A 17205-nucleotide genomic window follows, 5' to 3' on the forward strand; every position below is an offset into this window, starting at 1 on the left:
GCAGACTTCAGTATGGATTGCATCTCAATGTCAGGAAAATGAAGATTCTTACCACTGGACCGATAGGCAGTGTCATGATGGGTAGAGAAGAGAATGAAAACTGTCACTAGCTTCATCTTGCTTGGAAATAAGGGGACGCATTGCACTAGGAAAATCTGCAGTTAGGAAGCTTTCCAAATTTCTGAGGAGTAATGATGTCAGTTTGAGGACTAAGGTGTGTCTGATTCAGACTATAGTCTTTTCAGTCACATGTTATGCATTTGAGAGCTGGACAAAATAAGAATGACAGAAAAAGAATTGATACCTTTGAGCTGTGACGTTAGAGAGGAGCACGGACATTCCATGGACAGCCAAGAGAACAAACATATACGTCTTGGAGAGCGTGTAGCTGGAATGCTCTTTGGAGGCAAGAATGATGAGGCTTTGCCTCACATACTTAGGGCATGTTCGTAGGAGGGGCTATTCTTTGGAGAGGGACATGATGCTAAGAAGAGTGTAGTGTCGGCTAAGTAGATGAAGACACTCGATCAGGTGGACTGATACGGTGACTGCTGCAATGGGGTCTTGTTTATCAGGAAGTGTGAGGATGTCATTGGATAGAACAAGGTTCAGATCTTTTGTTCATAGTAGGGTCACTGTTTGTTGTACTCAACTCGACAGGACCTAGCAACAACAACAACAACAATACAAACAGACATATAAGAGGAGACTAGTGCAGTCATAATGTGATGAGCTATTAACGAAAAGATTGTTGATACAAATTCACCTGCCACTTTGTGGAAGAAAGATTCACATTCTCTTCCTATGAAGATTTACAATCAGAGCATGAAAAAAAGTCAAAGAGAAATATTCATATTCCTCAATAATACTAAACAATATAGTTTTGTTTTATTAAAATTTCTACATAGTCATTTACTCACTGTGGAGTTTACCTTTCAATATGGTTTTCCTAGCCATCATTTGACTTTGCCATATAGATGGAAAATGCAAAATAGGGAATGCTAGCCTATCCAACAAAGGGAATGGCCATCTACCAATCAACAAGAGGATTGGCTAGTATGAAAAGAGTGGTAGTAACACAGGGCAGCCAAATCTGACTTCCACCTGCTTCAGAGAGGGGAACTTTCCTCATCAACAATATCCATAGTATTATAAAAATAATACAATACAAAATATTATATATTATTATCATTAATAGGTGGTTATGCGTCATACTCAACTCCATAGCACTTAACAACAACATTATACATATGGTTACATGGTCATGGTCAGACATGCCACCTCAACATGCTCCTGAACCTATTTCTACCAACCATTGAGTCTGATGTTTGTTGCAAGACTCACAGACTTTATTCACAGTTGTGCGGTTTATTAGAAAAATAGGTTGGAGAGTCAGGGAGGCAAAGAATATCTCACAATACAAGTACACTTTTAGTCCAGCAGTCCTAAACCAGAATAACACAGCACAATTCCTCAATTAATGAAAGTCCAGGTTCAGTTCAGTAGCACAAATACAAGAAGCCTCTGGTTTCCTCAATCATCCAGCAAACTTTATCTCAGAGCAGCTGTAAGTTAGCTTGACCTTCCATCACCCAGCAAGCAAAACTTTTAACTGTGGCCTTTATCTTCAGGGTTCCTCTGGTTATATCCTGCCAGTTTCTTTACAGCAGTGCCAATCTCTTCATAATCTGTCCACCACCATCACTGCCCTCTTTTTTACAGTGTGGAAAGCACTCTCTTACTCTCTTATATTGGTCCCAAAGCTGTTGATGATTTGTAAGACCATGTGTCCATAGTTAAGGCAGCTGGAGATCATCCCTGCCCACTAATGGGGGATAATGTAATGGCTGGAAAAGCCAATTTTCAAGGGTTTTGACACACCAGCTAGTCTCACCATTAAATTGAGCAACCCAGGAATAGAAGGAGAGACTTCCCTGCCTCTGGTGAAGAAACCTCATTCCCAGGAAAAGAGCAAGAGGACCTATACAACCAACAGCCATAAAAGCTACAGCAGAGAATGTGAGACAGGATCTTGGGACTGCTATATCATTGGAATCAGAGCTAAGAGCCTTTGCCTGTTTGTTGGAAACTTTGAGCTTAAGAAATGGTGAGCAAGTTTATTGTTTTTTATTTTCTGACTCCAGCTCTTTGCACATTTCATTATAATACTTTGGTTTGTCTTTTTAAGCTGCCTTTTGAAATATTCAATTCAGCTCTTTGAACCCTCTGATTTCTTCCTTTTGCTTTGCTTCTCAATGCTCTAGTGCAATATCCAGAATCTTTTCTGACATATCTGGGTCTTTTCTTCCTCCTCTGTCTTTTGAATGACCTTTCCCATTCCTCTTGGATGATATTCTTGTTATCTTCCTACAGCTCATCTGGTCTTCACTCATTAGTTTTCAAGTCCTCAAGCTTGTTCCTGGATGGACATTCAGTTTGGATAGATTCAAGGTCAAATATTTGTCCTTTGTGGTTTTGATTTCATTTTTTTTGCTTCAGATTCAACTTGCTTATGAGTAATCCAATCCCTTACTTCAACTATATGGGTTTAGAAAAGAATTATTTCTATTAAAGGTAAGGACACAGAGACCTAGAAACAACACATGCAGCTTCATCTAGTAAACCACAGTAGAATGAAAGTACTAATCATCTGACTCCAAATACCACTTTTCACCACTCCACCTTGTTTTACTTTCTAGGCAGGAGTATATGGCAGAGAGACAGTATGTGAAGTTAGCGCAAACATTTCTTGTGGAAATAGTCACTTACAGTAAAGCAAAAACTAATAAAAGGAGATGAAGAAATAGAATTAAGCTTAAAGAGAATAATACAAAATCAACTTAGTATCAAAAAAGCATTCTTGGAAAGGACCAAAGGTGGAGAATGCCAAATAACAAGAAAAATAAAGAAGCTGCAATCCTTGTCAATTCATGTTGTTGTTAGGTACTGTAGAGTTGAGTACAATTCAAAGTGATCTTGTGAACAACAAACCCAAATCCTGTCCTATTCTGTGCCATACTAATCATCTCTGACACATGTGACACTATTGCTGCTTTAATTTCTAACTACCATATTTGGAAACTACAGGTAGAATTTATCAACCTAAGTACAGTATTTACTCAAATTTGAAAGTAAGAACTTACACAAAACAGAAAGCTATAAGCAAATATATTTAGTATCAGTAAATATTTAGTAAAGTAATACATTTAGTATCAGTTAAAAAATTAGGTATCAGTAAATAAAAAAATTTAGTATCAGTAAGGGATTTATCTTTCACTGCTCCACAAATTGCTTGTCTGTCAGATACTCCTCTAAATCTGAACATTCAGATTAAGACAGACTAGGAAGAAGGATTGGCCACCCACTTCTGAAATAGCAGGCCTCTGAAAACCCTATGCACAACAGAACACACGCAGACTAACAGAAAGGGCAACCTAGGCAGAACTATCAAGTATGGATGAGATGGATTGATTCAGTGACTGGGGTAATCGGGATGGGTGTGTCAGAGGCGGTGCGGTTGGCGCAGGATAGAGCAGGGTTTAGGGCTGTTGTGCATAGGGTCGCTATGAGTCGGAAACGACTCGACGGCACATAACAACAACAACAACAACAAAATATTTAGTAAAGTAATATATTTAGTATCAGTTAAAAAATTAGGTAACAACTGGGATAACGGGGGTTGGTGTGTCGGAATTAGTGAGACTGGCTCAGGACAGAGCAGGCTTCAGAGCTGCTGTATGCAGGGTTGCTGTGGATCACAGGCGACTCAACAGCACATAACAACCACAACAATGGCCAACAGGTGTTTACTAACTAATTTATTGTAGGAATATATTGCATTCCTTTCCTAGGAGTCCACTAAGGAAGAACAAATATAAGGAGATGCTGCTTTTGAGGCATACTTTTGAAATTATCCAAAGATGTCTGTCCTCTAAGAGTCTGTGCATACCACAGCCATTTACCTGCATACTATTTCCTTCACAGAATTGCTTGATGACTTCTATCAGCGAAGCCAACATAGTAGCTTTGCCTTCTGAAACACCATCAATCCTTTTCACATTTTCAATTGTAGTAGGTCTGTAATTTGGAAAGAAAAAAAAACAAACCAAAACATTAGAAACCAGTGAAATATTATCACTCTAGAAACACAGGATGTATCTGATGCTCAAGAAATACTTATTTTTATATGATTGTTCTACATTTAAGTTCACTTTAAAAAAAACATAGCCAACGTCAAATATAATAATTATTTTATAAATTATTTCTTCACTTTCCACTATTTCAATTTTTTTTTTTAGCAATGTAACAAGGAAAGCACTACAATGACCAATACCACAAAACAATATTAATTGGTGAAAAGGTCATTCTCATAAAGAAAACGACTTTTTCTCTTTTTACAGAAATTATAGGGAGAAAGTATTAGACTTTAATTGAGAATAACTGAGGCTAAAATCTCTCAAAAGAAAGTTTCAAAAAAAAAAAAAGACGTTTCATTCATTATTTTCTCCTATGAAGTGTTTGACTTCATTGTTTTTGTTATGTGCAAGCAAGTCAGAATGAGCCATAAGCATATTCTCCGGTGGGTTTTCAGAGGCTACTAATAGCACATGCAAAGACGTGGGCATATTTCCCATTCAGAACAGCTAGCTAATTCAAACTGCATACTTCTGGGTTGGAAGTGCAGCTCTTAACCCATTAGGCCACCTGAATGATTACATATAGCAAACCTAGTATAAAACTACATAAGCTTTTTGCCTTAATATTTCTCAGTTTGTCTAATACCCTAAATGTACATAATTTAATGACTGATTATCTTTTCTTTAAATACCATCTCTAAATATTTAAGGATAGTCCTGCAATATTGATTTTTAATGATATAACAATTATAGGGACTATCTAATATTATTGAAAGATTTTTGAACTAAAAGTATTATCTTTTGGATGAAATTCAATGACAAAAGTAAATTTTAAAAGAAAGTAAATATAAATACAATTACTGGATAACTGTTTTTGAAAATAATGATTTTAAAATATCTATTTACTTGGTACTTACTGGGCTTCTCCTGTTTGCTGTGGATGTACAAATATATGAGGAACATACATCTTTATTTAAGAATTTAAAATCTAGATAGTACTACAACATATACATTACATTACCAACAAAATTGAAAGCAAGCACTGTGTGCAAAATTCCAAAGAAGCAACACATCAGAAAGTATTTCATGACTTCAAAGGCAAAAATTACTTTGCTGATAAGACCATAAAATATTTCATGAAGGAAGAGAAATAAAGTTTGATCTTGAGAGATTTCATAAAAGAATTTGAGGAAATCAAAGAAACTACAAAGCAGTGGTAATGTTGTAAATAAACATGTAACTTGAAATAGAGTCTTCAATAAATGGTAAACAACCATCAAGGTAGTTCCTGTGACTAAGACAAAAAAGTAAATTTAAATCCATAATTGTGCTTCTAGGCCAAAGAAGTTCTTATTAAAATGGGAAATCATTAATGTAGAAGTGCAACACAGAAAGATTTAATATGTTACTCAATAACCCCAAATACCAAACCACTCTTGGTCATAGCAGTCCCATGTGCTTTAGTGGCAGGGCTATGCTGCCAGGAGTTTTCAATGGTTGTGCTCGTTCAGAGGATGATAGGCCGTTTTTCCATAGTAACTTCAGGCAGATTCAAACCATTAAATCTTTAATTAGGAATCAAACATTTAAATGTTCTTATCACCCAAGGACCCTTGATATGATATTCACATATCATATGAAACAGCAAGAAAAGACTGAAGAAAGAAGAATGACCAATTAAGAAAATTTTGCAATAGTCTAAGGAGACACGTTAGATCGACAGTCAACACCCTTGGAACAAGCAGTCAGGAGATTAGAAAACATATTGGTTTGGGCAAATCCAGTGTCAGGGACCTCTAAAAAGTAATGAAGAGCAATGACGTCGATTTGAAGACCAAGGTGTGCCTAATTCAGCCCATGTTCATTTTAATCACTTGTCATGCATCTGAAAGCTGGACAATGAATAAAGATGACAGAAGAATTGATGCTTTTGAGTTGTGATACTGCAGAAGAGTACGAACTATCCCATGAACTAACTGCCAAAAGAATGAACAAATATGTGAACAAAAATAAGTGAACAAAAAAGTGTAGCTAGAATACTCCTTGGAGACAAGGATGGTGAAGCTTAAGTCTCTCATAATTTGGACATGTTGCTAAGACAGCCTATTCCTTGGAAAGGGATATTGTGCTTAGAAAGGTGGAAGGTCAACAAAAGAGAGGAAGACTCCAAACAAGATGGACTGACAGAGTAACTGCAGCAGCGGACCCAAGCGTATCAGAAATGATGAGGAAGACAAGGATAGGACAGGATTTAAGGGTGTTGTTCACAGGGTCACTGTGAGTCATCCTTGACTTGACAACTACTAATAACAAAGGGCCACCTATCTGGTCATTTGAATCCATCAACATCTTTGCAGGAGAAAGATCTCCCCTTGTGCAATTTACAGCTTCCAAAAACTTGCTCAAATGTTAGCTATGAGTTGGTAAGGGTTTGACAGAAATGAATGTGAGTTTTAAGGTTAAAGCTGGAAAGGTTGAACTAACATAGTGTTACAAAGAAGTCACAGACACACAAAGAACATACAAAATTCTGAAAGCAGTTTATATATATAAGTGGAGAAGGAAATATATGTTCCAAGAAAGAAAACATTATCAGAAGTTTTGAACATGTGTGCTCTTAGACATAGTAGTATGATTAAAGAAATATGTTCAGAAAATAGTATGGTACGTCCTTAAAAATAAATACCGAAAAAAAAAAATATATGATCCACTTAATATCAGTTTTAGGTGTATAACCTACAAAAATAAGAACATATAGATATATTTAAAATCATGTTCACTGTAGTACTATTCATAAGAGAAAAAAGATGGAAACAACTTAAGTGACCATCAATTGGACCAAATGATGAACAGACAAACATACTCACAACAGAATACTTGTTAACAAAGAGTACCAATGAATCAGCAAAATACCTTCTAACACAGATGAAATCAGTCAATTGTGAAATGATAAATACTGTATGAAACCACTAGTATAAAAAATCTAGAAAAAGTACACACAGACAGAATTATTATTTGAAGATTATCTATTAGGTAGGTTCAAGGGGAAGGAAGGATAAATTGGCAGAGTTTAGACATGTACTAATTTGGGTGAAAAAAAAAGGTATATAAAATAAGGAAGTGGCCAGCACAAAATTAGCAAGGCAAAGAGGATAATAAAGGGAATAAAAGAGTCAACGGCAACAAAGGCAAGTATTATTACATCCATAATACTGCAACAGTAATTACAATCCATGAATAGATACATATATAGACACATAAATTGAATAGGTATATGAAAGCATATGGGACTATATTCATGAGCATTTATAAGCTTGGCAGAGATATTTATACATACATATTTATTTATGATACAAGTGTATACATGAATATAGTAGGGTATACAGTGACAAAATTATATAAATTTTTAATAAAAATAAAAAATTTAATCAAATGCTTAAGGTCCTGAGCATTTGGGCTCAGAACCATAGTATGTGGGGGACATCAAGGTTAATTACACAGCAATTACCCAGAAAAACAATGTGCCATGTCCTATTTTAATGAATAACAACTTGGGTCTTAAAAGCTGGCAAGGAGCAAATTACAACGCAACTATAGTCTTTTCTCACCTGAAGCAAAGAAGAGTGAAGAAAATAAAAAATACATGGAAACAATTACTCACTATTACTTATAAACCAAGCAATTATCAAATCTCCACGACTGAGATCAAAAGAATTAGATGATGCCTGCCTTCCACTGTAGACTGCTCTGTATGGGATAACAGTAGACAGTCCTGCATAGAGCAGGAGGAAAAAGTGGACCAAAATTCAAAATCATAAAACACCAGGCTTACTGGAAGAAGGGACTGATGGAACCTCTGAGACTTTAGTCCTTAGTCATTCTTCAGTTCAGCGAAGAAGTAGATAGATCTTCAAATGGAAAGGTAACACCAAAGACTTATGCATTACTTGTTGTGTTGTTGTTATGTGCGGTCGAGTCGCCTGCGACTCATAGCGATCAAAACGGAAACATTTCCCCAGGGGTAAAGCTCAGCAGGCAGAGAAAGACAGGAAGGAAAGGACAAATGGAAATGAGAAACATGGGGAAGACATGGAGAACTGCTGCTACACTGTAGGGACTGTAACCAGTGTTACAATACAAAGTATGTATGAATTGTTGCAAAACCAATCTGCTTTGTATGCTCTCATCCAAATTACAATTAAAAAAAAAACAAACCAAAGGAATTTAGAATTAAGAGTTTCAGCACTTGAATGAAATGTAAAATGTGTACACAGAGAGTAACTGGAAAATAAGTTGGATTTTCTATGTACGAAAAAAATTTTCTGGAAAAATAGTTGGTTTTTATTCACTGAGAAACACGAGTCTACAGGAATAGGAGAATGAGATATTTGGGGACATTCTACACACATGACAGATGAAGTTATGGTCGTTATTATATATTTTAAAAATCTATTATTATACAAGAAAATATATCACAACATACAAAGATAGACTGATTACCTTATTTTGGCCATATCTAGTAGTATCTTATTGGTTGCTAGAATAGCTGGAGGAACATCCATTTTACTGGATTGCTTCTGCCTGGCTTCCACCAATTTGCTGTATAGCATAGTCTAAATAAAAGAGAAATAACACTTTAAAAAATAAACACAGAAAAATCCAAACTTAGAGTTTCATTGCATTTTTTCCTAAACTGAAAATAAGTTTAATTGTATCTCATAAGCTTAGCTAATGCACAATTTTTAAAATACTGACCACAACCTTTCAAGCATACATAGTATCATACTTCTTCTCTAATAAACTAATTCCTTTTTACAAAGGTCTTACCTGATGCTTTTGTTCTTGGGCTGAAATAACAGGTTCTGAAAGCTTGTAAGATACAGGAAGGCATTTTCCTGGGGATGACACCATGACACTAAAAAAATTTAAAGAAAGAGAGTAGGAAAACAAAATTTACTTTCTCTGGGTTTATGCCCTCATATAAAGAATATCAATATCAATATCTATTCTTCAATACTAATTGCAAGTCAGTATTAACATCTGTTTCTCACAATATCAGCAAAATAATTTAAGTTCTACATGGTAGCTCAAATTTCTAACATTTTCAATCAATCACACTTATAGTTGTAAAGTTAATACTACAATTTGAGTTGATCATGAAATTGAAAAACAACATTTGTCCCTCCTTCCTCCTTAACCAAAATGCTTTGGCTAGGGGGGAAAAAGGCAATAAAAAACTTCTTTTATTAATTTTGGGCAAAAATGGCATGTTTTTAATTTTGAGGGATATAGTCTCTGATGATTCATCCTATAACATCAATGTTGTTTTTGTTGGTAGAAGACATTATGAAGGAATTAATAAAATTATTAAGAAATTATTCTCAAATTAAATAGGAATTTAATTTTGCATATGGCTCCTCAAAAGAGGGAGGAAAAAACTCCAAATTGCAAACAGTAAGGTATGAAAGGTACCACCCTATGGATCACAGTTTCATTCTACACACAAGGTCTCCCTGAGTCTGTCATATTGATTGTTGTTGTTGTGTAACATAGAGTAGTAACCGACACATAGCTGACCCTCCAGTGGGTTTACAGAGGCAGTTAATTATTCAGAGGAGATTGCTCATCCTTCTCCCAGGAAGCAGCTGTTCGATTTGAACCATACTTTTGGGATTGCAGTACAGTTTTTCACCACAGATGGTAACAGGTTTTATTATAAGAAAATCAGGGAGAAAGGGCATTTGCTTGAGGACACTGAGCTTTTGTTAAGGACAATGGGGAAATTTAGAAATGGGTTATGTTGTTGTATGTTGAATAACATAATTTAATTCATGAATTACATAATAAAACAGTGTAACTGAAAAATGTCATGTTAAACATATACTTACTACAGTTTTTTTCTAAAATTGCATAGAATGGCCTACCTAAAATACACCAAACTTAAATAAATTCCTAGTTTTGGGGAGGAGGGAGAATGGAGAACAAATATGCTTAACATTTAAGAAATGTTTCCTAATTTCTTTGTTATAAGAATTTTCATAATTATCAAATACTACCATACTAATAAATGTGGAAATGTAAATGAGGGAAACGAATTTCAGTCCAAAGAATCAGTAATATCAGGTTTCTTGAGAAAAAGATAATTTGTTTTAAATTGTACAGTCATATTAATTTTATGAAAATCTGTTTATTAGTGTAATATTTATAATTATTATTATCATGTATACTAATAAAATCCTCAATAATATATCTCTTACACAGAAATACATGTGGAAAAAGATAAATGAAAAGTATTTTTCTATGAATGCTATTATAAATACATAGGAAAAAATGTATACACAAAAGTCGATGCAAGGTGGATCAGAGATCTAGGGATAAAACACAAAACTGTAAAAGGCAAAGTGGGACCAAGCACAAAAAGCCTAGCCTACGGTATAAAAAGGTTGACAAATATAGCCAGAAATGCACAACCAGGAGAGGACAAAATTGATGAATGGGACCTGTTGTTGTTTGTTGTTATGTGCTGTCGAGTCGCTTGCGACTCATAGCAACCCTATGTACAACAGCCCTAAACTCTGCTCTGTCCTGCGCCAATCACACTGTCTCTGACACTCCCATCCCGATTACCCCAGTCACTGAATCAATCCACCTCATAGAGGGCCTTCCCCTCTTGTGCTGTCCCTCTACCCTCCGAAGCATGATGTCCTTCCCAAGGACGCGTCTCGGACCTAGTAAAGAAAAATATCATATCCCTGGGGCGCGTCTCGGACCTAGTAAAGAAAAATATCATATCCCTGTGCACATCAAAAACTTTTCTAATATGATAAAAAGAAAACCTAATGACTGGGAAAAAGCATTTAATAATACCATTTCAGACAAAGGTCTCATATAAAAAGTTTAGAGATTATAGGGCCTCAACAAGAAAAAGACTGATAACACAATTACAAAATGGGCAAAAGACATGGAAAGACTTTTCACAGAGACATTCAGATTTGCCAACAGACATGAAGAAGTGCTCCAACTCACTGGCGACAAGAGAGATGCAAATCAAAACAACAATGAGAAATTATCTCACTCCAGAAGGACACTGAGCCATTTATGTAGGAGAGGATGTGAGAGACAGGAACTCTCATACACTGTTGGTGGGACTGTAAATTGGTTCAACCACTCTGGAAGGTAGTTTGGTGTTTTCGAAAAAAACTGAACATAGGAATCCAGCTATTCCACTGCTAGGAATATATCCTAAGGGAATTACAACTGAGATACAAATGGAGATTTGTACACCAATGTTTACAACAGCATTATTCACCATCGTAAGAACATGCAAACAGCCAAGATGCCCAACCACAATCAAATGAATTGAGAAATTGTGGTATATTGACGCAATACAATACTATGCAGCACTTAGAAGCAACAACTTTGAAAAATACTACAAAACTTGGGAGAGACTGGAGAGCATTAAACTGACTGAACTCAGTTTTATAAGGACAAATATCAAACCATCTGCCTTTGGGTTGGCAGCCCAACTCTTTAGCACTAGATCACCAGAGCTCCCTCCTCAAAGTCGAGTCTATATTAATTAGTGACACGTGGATAAAAGAAAGCTTTAAGGACCTTCATTTGTTGCTATCACATCTGTTGCTCTAACAACTCAAAATGCAAGGTGACAACTGCAGCCAGTAATTAGCAATCAGAATATGATACATGCAAAGTATGAATCTAGCAAAATCAGATACTATAAAAAATGAAATGGAGTGAATAAATATTGATATCCTAAGGACTCAGGAGATGAAGTGAACTAGTCTTGGTAACTTTAGATCAGAAAATCATATGGTTTACTATGGGGGCAACTTAGGGCATGCTGTCAGGAGAAGCTAGTCCTTGGAAAAAGACATCATGCTGAGACAGTCAGCAGAAGACAGAGTGACCCTTACCGACATAGACTGACAGACACAGTGAGTGCAGCTATAGACTTAAGAATGATAAAGAATGTGATGATGGCACAGGATAAGGCAAAGTTCTGATTTATTGTCCATTGGGTCTCTGTGAGTTATAGTTGACCTCACAGCACTTAACAACAACAATAACTATGTGGGCAAAGACAAACTGAAGACGAATGACATCACAACATATTGATAATTACTGGTGACTTACTGGATTGCAAAAGTTGGAAACAAAAAAGAAAGATGGGTAGTTGAAAAATATATCCACAATGATATAAGCTGTGCCAGAGATTTCATTATAGAATTCTGCATGACCTGTGGCTTATTCAACAATGCAAATGGCAAGTATACATGCATTTCTTGCCAGACAGAACACACAGGAATCCAATCAACTACATCTGTGGGAAGAGCTGATGGGGACACTTAATATTTATTACTAACAAGAAAAATAAAAAAGAATTACTACAGAATGGACCATCAAAAGTTAACTGCAAATTCAAGTTGAAGTTGCAAAAATTAAACTAAGTCCCTGAGAGCCAAAAAAAACCCAACCTTGTATATAGACCCCACCTGATTTTGGAGACAGTCTCACAAATGGGACTGAACACTCAAGAATTACTATCAGCTGACTTGTAGGGTGACATCAAGTTTATAAAACATGATGAAAAGAAAAAGTCATTTAAAAAGTAAGAAAAGACCAAATTAGATGTTAGAAAAGTTGGTTTACAAAACAGAAGTTAAAGCAAAGGGAAGAAGTAATGAAGTGGGAGAGCCAAACAGAAGAGTTAAATGAGCACCTTGAGAAGATTAAGTATGATAATGGAATATTAAAATATCTGGATATAGATAGAAAGCCATAAGGGAATAATATGCATGGCTCAAGTGGAAAGAACGAGATGAAAATCCAAGCACTGAGTTGCAATAGGGAAGGATTAAACAGGCACTGTGCTGAACAAGAAGCACTGAGAGAAAATAGAATACACACAGTCACTGTACAAAAACAATCAGCTCACATTTCAAGAAGTTGCATAAGATCAAAATCTATGGTGTTGAAAGAAGTCAAAGCTTCACTGAAGGCACAGGTGAAAATAACTTAGTAAAATACTGAATGTTTTAACAAATAGAAGCAGCTTTAGAGATGTTCATTCATCTATGCCAAACCATTTGGAAGACAATTCCTTGGAAAACAGACTGCAAAAGAGATATCTTTATGCCCATCCTAAATAAAGGTGATCCGATGTAAAATAGAATGGAAAAAAAACTGTATCATATGTTTGTAAAAACAAATAGAGAAATACCGCAACATATCAAATTATTTTTAACATCGTTACCAATTTTTAACATTGCTAACTATGCTATTATTTTTTAACCTTGTTTGTAAAAACAATGATCAAATATTACATATCCAAATAAAAAGAAATTCTTCTAAATGGAAGATTAGTATCAGTATCATTGTAAACATTTTGTCAGTGAACAAGCCATTAGGAAGTATGTAACAGTCTTAGAAAATTTACTTTGATCTGATATGGAAGTAAAAAAAACTCCATTTAATTGGTATGCATCTATATCATGTAGCCTCTAACATTTTCCAAATTCTCCATCATCAGTCCTCCTATATCAGTAATTCTGTATATTTTCAGTATTTTTACTAAGTCAGAAAGTCAAATGTGAAGCTAAAAGTATTAGGTGGATTCTTTACTGTTTAGCAGCTTTTATACATATGATTATATGGTATCATAAAATCCTCTTTGAAAATAGCTTTGCAATAGTTAACTTCATTTAAATATAATAAAGTCATATTTAAGTACTGTTATGCTTAGGTGCCACTGAGTCAAGTACACCTGGTAGTGAAATATGAACAAATGAGAACCCTGTCCTATCCTGAGCTATCCTCGGGATTCCTAACACACCCGAGCCCACTGCTATATATAGTTCATCTCTTTGAAGGTCTTACCCTCTTGTATTGACCCTCCACCTTTAAAAGCATGATGTTCCTTTCCTAACAACATGCAAAGTATATGAGATGAAGCTTCACCATCTCTGTATTTAAGGACCATTCTGATTGCACTTTTTCCAAGACACACATGTTTGTTCTTTTGGTGTTAGAAATATAATCATATACAGTTTACCAAGATATTCAACTTCTTACAGTTTACCAAGATATTCAACTTCTTAGCCTTTGCTATCCTGAATTATAAAATGGGGACAAAATAATAGTAGCTAACGTACAAGTTGTTATAAGAATTAGGTGAGATGATTATGAATTAATTCAGTTAAGTACTAAGCATTAATACAAATGGTATAATTTTATAAGGGAGCTCTTGGTGTCTAGTGACAAGAAGCTACACTGCAATTCTAAAGGCACACAATTTGAGGGCCACGAGCTGCTCCATGGAGGAAGGATGGGCAATTTCCTTCTGTGCATTTAATTGTCTCTGAAAACCTGCCGGAGGGTCAGCTATGGGTCAGTTCCAACGCAACAGAACATAACGACGACAACATCATTTTATACAGGTTTCCTGTGACAATTAAATAGTCCAGCATCTGATAGTCCTATGTTTTCAGAAAAGAAAAAATAAAGTAAAAAAATTTAATTATGTACCTTTTTTTAGGAATGTTACTCACAGAAGATATTTTATCACATGGCTTGTAAGAATACATCTTCTCCAAATTAGACTGTTTTTAAACATAAAAAGATCAGTTAAAAATAGAAATATGAAAATATTAAAACGTTCCAGACAACATGATAAATCTGAAACTAGATACAAAGCAAAAGATGACTTCTTTCTTGCCCCCAAACAACCAAATTATCAAATAAATCACTGGAGAATAAATTCTTGAAACAGTAACTTCCAGAGCTCACAGACAGTTAAAATGTAATCCAATGTCCACTCCTTTCAAATCTCTAAAGAATGCTCTGAGACACAGCAAGGGCTGAAGCTATAAAAGTTATTCAATTATATTCTGCATATTATATTTTTAAAAGTAAAAAATGTTCACCAAAACTTAATTCAGCATATCTGCCTATAACCTCAGTGTTGTACTTATCTTAAATTAGCCTATGGGTAAGTGATCTGAAAAGGTAGGCCAAAAAACAAAGCAAGAAAGTATATGAGGGTTTAATGAGAACATTTAAGCATCAAACATCTTTTTCTACCAGCTATGACGATTCAAACAGATTCTAAGACAGTCTCTAAGCCAGAAAAATAGTAAAATCGGTTTAAAAGAATCACAATGTTATTTCTTATATGCTTCTTTACTATTCTTTTAAAATAAGAAAACATGTACTTCATTGTTATTCTGTTCATATCACTTCTATTTACAACATTTATATTTTTATATATATGCCTCTTTTCTCTTTAATTGGAAGGAAATGAAAATGTAAAATTTTAAAATTGGAGCTGCAACAATAGAATGAAATAAGTAAGAAAAATTTATTTAAAACAAACCTTCTTCTCTGCAGTTAATCCAAATGATACTTCATTAGGATATTGGTCACTGACTGATGATATAGTTTTAGAACTAAAAAATAATGACATTAAATTACCTCAAATGTAAATATTAAATTATTAATTGATTCTTTATGTCCTCAAACTCAGAAGTACAATATTATCATTTCAGAATTATAGAAATATAAACTGCTTTTCCCTGCCTAGAAAAAGCTATACACATATTAAGAAGTTAACAGGAGGAGCAGATAAATAAAATTACTAATAAGATGTAAGAGTTCTAAAAAGTAAATAAAAATATTCCCTTTCTATCTTCTACACATAAGGTAATATGTGGTTTCTTCCATATTGATCTCAATTATCTTGCTTTAATTATTGGAAAAAGCTTTTTAACTACTATATTAGTTACTTCCTCTAAACCAATAAAAAGTTCAATGGTTTATCAACCTCCCATTTGATCCTTATACTCAAACTAATTAAAATAGGAATGCAAATTCATATCTTTATTCATTTTATTTGTGTAATGTCTATACACTGACAGTATAGTTTGAATTACATAAACAAAAACACAAAATCTAAATTTATTTTAAAAAAGCATACAAAAAACTCTGATTAATGAACCTTAGCAGTAGCAACTTCTGTGAACACAATTCTTCATTAGCCTGGAGAATAAGGCTCTGATGAGATTCTTTATTAGCTTTATCAAGCCAGGTTCTACCCTATAAAACAAAAAAGAATATTATAATGTATAGGGATAAAAATTAAACAACGTAAGTCAATTTCTACACTGTTTACCTTTTGTGTAAGCTTGCAGATCTTTATAAATTTGTTAGTCCTAGAAACTTCCTGCAAGAATCCTTCAGTTACGAGCTGATGAGAAAAAGCCCTCCACCAGTTCTCTGTTTGATTCTTGCCAGAGCCAAAAAACTTGTGGCCACGATACTTATCTGCAAGACGCTGAGAATTCTGAAATTAGGAATGAAAGTTAATTATCTAAAAGTATTTATTTACAACCACACTGGAAGGCAGTTTAGCACTTCCTCTAAAAGCTGAACAAAGAAATTCCATATGACTCAGCTATTCCACTGCTTGGAATATACCCCAAGAAAATGAGAACTTAAGCACAAAAGAAGATTTGTCACCAATGTTCATAGCAGTGTTATTCACCATAGCAAAAACATGGAAAAAGTCCAAATGTTCAACCACAATTGAACAGACTGAGAAATTATGGTACACTGACATAATGGAATACTACGCAACACAGGAGCAATGATTTTGTAAATTAGCTAACTTGGGAGGAACTGGAAAAATATTATGCTGAGTGAACAAATGCAGTTTCATAAAGGCAAATTATTATAGGGCCTGTACAAGAATCCAAGGCAGGGGGAGGGTGGAAGCAGAGGGGTGAAGATGTGAGGGGTGGGAGTTAATCATGGGGGTGAAAGAAATGGGAAGGAACTGGTGTGAAAAACAATGTACTCAAATTCTATAAATAAACTAGTATAATAATAATTAACTGAAGCTATTAAGACATAAAGCCATGTATTGATTATTTGATTTTAATACTAAATGAAGCTTTTTAAAAGCCTAGAAGACTCTATGGGGCAGTATAACCTTGTCTCATCAAACTGCTATGAGTTGAAAATTGACTCAGAAGGCATTTAATAACAACAGCAT

At 34.7% G+C, this 17205-nt stretch overlaps 1 protein-coding gene across 1 annotated transcript in view; it reads right to left on the reverse strand.

Annotated features, from left to right (window-relative positions):
• Positions 1–17205, reverse strand: part of WRN (Werner syndrome, RecQ helicase-like) — a 207244-nt gene that overhangs the window by 38857 nt on the left and 151182 nt on the right. The window contains exons 23-29 of the mRNA XM_006884172.1: positions 16324–16494; positions 16150–16247; positions 15529–15601; positions 14682–14755; positions 8964–9051; positions 8637–8749; positions 3963–4077 (exon numbers count right to left, since the gene is read on the reverse strand). Of these exons, the coding sequence (XP_006884234.1) occupies positions 3963–4077; positions 8637–8749; positions 8964–9051; positions 14682–14755; positions 15529–15601; positions 16150–16247; positions 16324–16494 (732 nt within the window). The remainder of the gene's footprint in view (positions 1–3962; positions 4078–8636; positions 8750–8963; positions 9052–14681; positions 14756–15528; positions 15602–16149; positions 16248–16323; positions 16495–17205) is intronic.

Source organism: Elephantulus edwardii, unplaced genomic scaffold (assembly GCF_000299155.1).
Source record: "Elephantulus edwardii isolate Elephantulus edwardi_28Jun2011 unplaced genomic scaffold, EleEdw1.0 scaffold00031, whole genome shotgun sequence".
NCBI classification, from domain to species: Eukaryota; Metazoa; Chordata; class Mammalia; order Macroscelidea; family Macroscelididae; genus Elephantulus; species Elephantulus edwardii.